At 50.6% G+C, this 6,887-nt stretch overlaps 1 protein-coding gene across 1 annotated transcript in view; it reads left to right on the top strand.

Moving 5' to 3' along the window:
- Nucleotides 1–6,378, top strand: part of SLC24A3 (solute carrier family 24 member 3) — a 504,952-nt gene extending 498,574 nt beyond the window's left edge. Inside the window, exons 16-17 of the mRNA XM_024123706.1 lie at nt 4,666–4,731; nt 6,229–6,378. Coding sequence (XP_023979474.1) covers nt 4,666–4,731; nt 6,229–6,378 — 216 coding nt within the window. The remainder of the gene's footprint in view (nt 1–4,665; nt 4,732–6,228) is intronic.
- Nucleotides 6,379–6,887: the final 509 nt, after the last annotated feature.

Raw genomic sequence — 6,887 nt, 5'->3', positions numbered from 1 at the left:
TTCTGTCTCTCTTTCTCTCTCTCTGTCTCTGTCTCTGTCTCTGTCTCTGTCTCTCTCTCTCTCTCTCTCTCTCTCTGTCTCTCTCTCTGTCTCTCTCTCTCTCTCTCTCTCGCAGCATCACCAGCAGATGCTCACTTAAACATACAGTGTGTGGAGTTAGGGGGGCGGTTAGGTACTGTGTGGAATGACAAAAAGCTCAAGACCCAGGCATCTTCCCTTAGAGCACTGGGACTAGCTGGGGAGGTAAGAAGCCGGCCCCCCTGGGGGAAGTTAGGATGAGATCAGTGTCAGCTGGGGGATAAAGCCAGCAGGGGCCCAGTGAACTTGGAAGAGGCAAAGGACCTAGGGAGGGATGGGCCGAGTAGAAGTGGAAAGGAGGTGAGGGCCTCATCTGACTCAACTGCATGTTCCCAAAGAGGATGGGCGTGGGGGGAGGCGGTGAATTGCTCCAGTTTGGTAAGGGCTCCCAGTGCCTGATGGCAGAGAGGGGCTGCCAGCATGTGAGCTGGTGCCTTTGAGGTCCCGGAGGAGTCCCGAGCTGTCTTCATTCTCTTCATTCTCCTGTCTCCACTGTCGGCCTCTTTTCATTTTGCTTGTGTTATAAAATCAATACACACCAATAGCCCCAAATTAGAAGCAGCCCGCCAAGAGGAGAATAATTAAACAATCCATCATATATGTATGCTGTTAAAAATGAACTGAGCATCTTTGAAAGTTGCTGAGAGAGTAGATCTTAAAAGTCCTCATCACAGGAAAGAAAAATGTTTGTAATTATGTATGGCGACTGATTGTGGGGATCATTTCCCAGTATATATAAATATCAAATCATGATCTTGTACACCTGAAACTAATATAATGTTAGATGTCCATGATACCTCAATAAAAAAATGAAGTGAGCTATCGATGCAATGAAAAACATGAAGGAATACATTAAAAAATCATATGCTGAGTAAAAGGATCCTGGCAGAAAAGAGTGCACACTGTGAGATGCCATTTATACGACAGGCTGAACCAACGTATGATGGAGAAGCTTAGAGCAGTGACTACCCCTGGGTGAGACTGGCTGGGAGGGCAAAGGAGAGCTTTCTGGGGTGATGGAAGTGCTCCATGTCACGGCTGGAGTTTGGGGGACACGGGTGTATGCATTTCTCAAAACCCATTGAATGGTGCAATTATGATTTGTGAATTTCACCATATGGAAATAGCATCTAAAAGTAAAAGAGCTGGGAACTACTAGTGAACCCTGTGTAGTGAGATGCAGGCTGAAGTGATGGGGGTGACATGTCCTAGGTTACTTTGAGGTTCATTAATAAAATAAGATGCTCTGATTCTTTCAACTTTTCTGAATGCTTAAAAGCATTCATAATAAAGTGTTGGGTGAAAAATAAAAGCTATACACACATTAAAAAAGCGGGGAAGGGAGGCAGGGAATTGGGGGCAGGGATTGCATTGCTTCTGGAACATCATCCAGGGTCTCTCTGGCCAGTCCACCCTGCCCCACAGAAGCCCTGGCCTTTTTGTAAACCACACACAAAACGCCACCTCAAGGGCATTCCCGATCGTTCACCGATTATGTATCAAGCACGTGGTCTGTGCCCAACCCCGTGCCAGGCGGAGGATGAAATGCCATGGTCCCTGCGTTTCCTGAGTTTGTCACCTACTGAGGCACTGACCAGGGAGCTGCTAGGTGACGACCGTATCAAAGTAGCAGCTGGGGGGCCAGGGAAGTGGGCCCAGGCAGATCACGAGTGGATGGAGAATAATGGCCCAGATTTATTGAGGACTTTATACACCGGCTCCTATTCAAGCTTAACATGGATTAATTCAGTTAGTACTCATAACCACTCCCTACGGTGGGAACTGTATCGTCCCCATTTTATACATAAGAAAACTGAGGTCTGGGGAAGTTAAGTCACTTGTCCATGATTATATAGCGAGTGGGTGACTGAGCAGGAAGCTGGGTCTGGAGCCCACGCCCTACACCAGGGGTCGGCACACTTTTTCCAGAAAGGGCCAGAGAGGAAATACATTAAGCGCTGTGGGCCATACCGTCTCTGTCAGAACTACTCGGCTCTGCCATTGTAGCATGAAAGCAGCCACAGACAATGTGTCAATGAATAAGCTAAGTTATAATAAAGTTTTATTTATAAATGCAGGCGATGGGCCAGTTGTGGCCCATGGGGTCACATGGACCACAACTGGCCCATTGCCTGCATTTGCCAACCCCTGACTCCAACCACCGATAGTCTCCAGTGGCTGGAGGTGTTCCTGTTGGAGCAGAGGCAAGTGAAGGAACCCTAATTCCCGACTGTCACGTCCATGGGGAAGGGGGTTCAGTAAGGTAGCAAGGAACCGATGCAGGCGTCGAGAGCCGAGGTCTCTAATTAACAATGAAAACACAAAAATACACCCCTGGGTGCGTGTGGCAGTCCGTTAGCCAAGAAAGCTGCAGAGAAAAAGTGAAAAATTCTCAGAAACCCCACAAAAGTTGGTTGTCTTTAGTCTTTAGAGACGACTTACAATTTCAGCAGCACTGTCCCTTGAGATTTTATGTGAATGTAGACAGGGTGAAGTTCCAAAGCTTTGGTTGAACATGATTCCTTTTGAAAAGCCTTTTGGCCAAAGAGAACTGTGCTGCTTTGCCTCGCTCTCACTGGCTCTTGGTTTCTTAAGGGCAGGAAATCACTTTACTCAAGCCTTGTTGCTGACAGGGATTGGAGCCTGGAGCTCATTGGGCGAGCTGGGCTGGGAATGCAATGGCCCCCTTCTTGGAGGAATCCACACAGTGTTGAGAATTAAGAGCTCAGAAGAGACTGTCTTTCAGTACAAGTCATTTGTGATGTACTCCTGGGTGTTGGCCTCTTTATACTAACACAGCTGATGAGAGGGGGAAACTCTATCCACAGCCTGGCTGAGGGTCTGCAGGAAGTTAAGCTACCAGCTGGACTGAGACGGGGCTGATCTCCCATTTGTCTGGGATGGATTCACCGGGTCAACCCATTGCTTTAGTGTCACGGAGATACGATGTGTGTCCCTTAGTCTTCGGGAGGCATATGGTATGGGAATAATTTCCCAGCTGGGGTTCAGCAGATGGTTGGCTCACGGGGATTGTGTGGGCAGGGGAGGGTCCTACCCATTCCCTCGGACAGAACATTGCTGAGTGAGATGTGTTAGGCTTCTGGGTCCCCACAGAAAGGGTTGGCTATTTAGGGCATGCAGTGTCCTGTCACCAGAAGATGAACTAACACACCCACCTACAGAGACACCCACAGGTTACCATACCCACACCTGGGGGTGAACTGGGGCAAGGACAGCAAGAGGCACCTTGAACCTTGTCCAAACCACTCCTACCAATAATCACCACTTAGTTCTGTAATGAAATCAATCAACCTGCCTCATTTTCCTTTCTGTGAGCACAGGTGAGCCTTTGACCCCCAGCAGGACAGTGTACATTGCTGGGGGTCGGGAGGAGTCCCCCAACCTGGCTGCACATAAGAGTTTCCAAGAGAACCGGGGAAAAATGAATGTCAGAATCCCATCCTCAGGACGCTTGGAGGTCAGAAGTGGATTGACCCTTAGGACTTTCTCTTAAACTTTCTCGTGCATCCGAACTGTCTGGAGGGTCTATTAAAATACGGGTTGATGAGCCCTGTCCCCAGACTTTGCTGATTTGGGAGGTCTGGGTGGGGCCTGAGATTCTGCGTTTCTAACAAGCCTCCAGGTGACGCTGCCGCTTCTGGTCAGGGGGGCGCCCTGTGAGCACGGCTGCCCCGAGGCACCCCTCCTATTTCCAGGCAGCCGGCCTCAGGACCCAGGACAATGCAGAAGGGGCATCTTCTCGACACCATGGAAGAAACTTTACCATCTTTGTCGGCCCGGTTGGCCCCTTAATACTCTCTATCTGCTCTGTCCAGTACTGCAGCCACTACTCATATGTGGTTCTTCTAATGTAAATTTGAATTAATTAAAGGTAAGATTAAAATTTTTGTTCCTCTGTTGCTTGAGCCACCTTTCAAGTGCTCAAGAGCCCCATGTCCCTAACGGCTGCCATACTGGACAGCACAGATGGAGGACATTTCCATCATTGCAGGAAGTTGTACTGGACAACGCTGTTCCCTAAGAATTCCAGAAATTGGTTTTTTTCTTCAAAGTTTGCCAGTTAACCCCACTGTATTACTGTGAAAAACAAACAAAACAAAATATCAGAAATGGAATGTTAACTCTTTCCTCTTCTTTGTTTGCTCAAGATAGCACCCCTCACTCACCACTTCCCATCAAGTTTGGGTGAAGGTCACAGACATTTGAATGCAACAGAGATAAAAAGTTTAGTAATATTTTTCAAAATGCTGCTCCCGTGACCCATGTTATTAAATTTACCCTAAAAGTTGTGTGTCGAGCAAGCTGAAGCTCCCTGGAGGTCAGGTCCCCAGGAAATAAGAATTAGGCCACACAGGATGGAGAATTCAAGTGGACACCTGCTGAAGGCTGAGAGGGATCAGGCTGAGGATGGACCAGACAAGGGTGCACCCTGGGTGTCCAGGAAATCGCCCGTCCCTACTGCGGAGCTGCCGTTTGCTCTCCATCCCTGGACTCACTGGTACTCACTGCCCCGCACTCCGCAGACATGCTTTCAGGAGCCTGACTCCATGTCATCCTTTCTTACAGATTCGGCTAAACAGCAGGGGACTGATCTACTCCGTGGGCTTGCTCCTGGCCTCCGTCTTTGTCACGGTGGGTCTGCAGCTCTCTCCACTCTCCAGTTCCCATGTTCCCCCCCAGCCTCGTGGGTTCTGTGACTACAGTTTGTTTGGACACCAGATGGGCGTGGCCTTCTGGTGGATGGAGACAGTCAGCCACCAGATGCCCCATCTCATGGCTGTTTCTCCCAGAAGTGGATCCTGGCAACCCATGAGAAAGCCTTCTCCCTCTCTGAAAGGAGCCAGCCTCCTCTCAGAAGCTGGGTCCATCTCATGTCAAACACAAATTTTTATCAAAAGCCAAAGGGAGATCCCACTTTTTCTGCAAGATTAGTCGACGGAAGGTTATGTCCCAATTAACTGACTATTCCAGGTTACTAAACCTCTTCATAAATCCATGGATTTGACCAATACTCAAAGACCGAGAACAGACTTGATTGACAGTGCACTTTTATGCCACTGCACTACCTTGGCCATCACATCCACTTGTACGATTTACTATTCCAACTCAGCTGACACATTTGGTGGGAGCAAGTTCACACCACCACACGGACTGATCCACTTGAAGTGCCTGTTAACATACACATATGTTACTGAATTTTCCCAATAAGAGACGCAGTGTGTTGTCTCCTGAATTTTTCAAGGAAGTACTCATTGAATCACACCTGGTATGTGAACACACATATACTAGAGAACGGGAATCCAAAAGGGCAGGAGAAGTAATTTACAGGATCAGGATGCAAGTCCAATGTCAAGGTTTTACCAAAGTCAATACTGCCTTACACAAAAGTGAAAGCCCATATAAATCCATTCTTTTGCCGTTTAGGATTTTCTTCAGGTGGGTATGACTTAGGGTTATACTTGTAATGGCCACGCACTGTGCTTAATGCGCATATTCCCCCGCCTGGAGCTCACCAGCCCCCCACCCCACCCCGTGAGGTAGTCACTGAGATCAGCCCCATTACCCAGGCCTGTAGGGAAGTTGTGTGTGACATCGGAGTGCTCGCTCCTAGCTTCGGGGCATCCCTGTGCTTCACTGAAGCCCTACAGTGCTGGGAGACGGGGTTCACCACTGACCAGCTGTCCAAGCTGGGCTGTTGAAGGGCTGAGAAGAAGTAGGTTTGGGGAGGAAGAGTTCAGACATCTTAAGTCTGCAGCACCTATCTGACAAACAAGGGGACAGGTCTGGACAGCCCTTGGAGAGACGAGTCCCAGTTCAGGAGCAATCCCACGCTGGACACCCCAGAACACTGGAGGGGTTTAGAGCCGAGGAGTTGGAGGAGACCCGCAACGGAGTGAGCGTAGACAGGAAAGTGAGGCCTAGGTGTGAGTCCCGGCGCCCTCGGACAGTGAGAGGTCAGGATGAGGGGACAGGGTCGCAAAAGGAACAAAGAGGGAGCCATCAGGGAGGCAGGAGGGAAACCTGGTGCGCGGCTTCAGGGGGCGGGGGGCCGGGGGGGGCGGGGAGTCCAGGGAGAAGGACTGGGCGGGCCCCGCCCCGCGCCCTCTGACCCCGCTCTGTGCCTTGCAGGTGTTTGGCGTCCACCTGAACAAGTGGCAGCTGGACAGGAAGCTCGGGTGCGGGTGCCTTTTCCTATACGGCGTGTTCCTGTGCTTCTCCATCATGACTGAGTTCAACGTGTTCACCTTCGTGAACCTGCCCATGTGCGGGGACCACTGACCCGCGGCCGCCGCCAGCCGCGGCCCCTCCTTCTGTGCAATACGAGCCCGGCGCCCGAGTCCGGCCCCGCGGCGTGGTCTCTGCGCTGCGCACCGGCCTCCGCTCCCGCCCCCGGGTCCCCCCCGCCCCGCCCCCGGCCCCCTCCCCGCTGCCCGACACCCTCCACCACCGGCTCCGCCTTCCCGCCGCCTCCGCGTAAAGACTTCCGACACCCGCCACCCGCGTGAATTTTCAAGCTCCATTTTTGAACAGTGACTGATATTCTAGAAAAACTGGCTGCTAACTGGCCCAAGCCAGGCAAAACTTAGTACATCCCTCGTCCTTTTTTAAGTTATTGGATGGAAGACTAGCCTAATTTATGACCCTAGACTGTGGAAGGAGAGAGAGGAGAGGGTCCACTGATGGTAGGGAGTGTTTGGAATTTCCTTATATTTGGCGCTGATTCCTAGGTTACTGGGTCTGGGGGGCTGTTTGGCTTTGGGGGATCCCCCTTTTTCTTCCTTTGCTTC

This window comes from Physeter macrocephalus, chromosome 14, assembly GCF_002837175.3.
Source record: "Physeter macrocephalus isolate SW-GA chromosome 14, ASM283717v5, whole genome shotgun sequence".
Lineage (NCBI taxonomy): Eukaryota > Metazoa > Chordata > Mammalia > Artiodactyla > Physeteridae > Physeter > Physeter macrocephalus.
The sequence above is the reverse complement of the archived record's forward strand: the minus strand, read 5'-3'. Positions and strand labels throughout refer to the sequence as shown.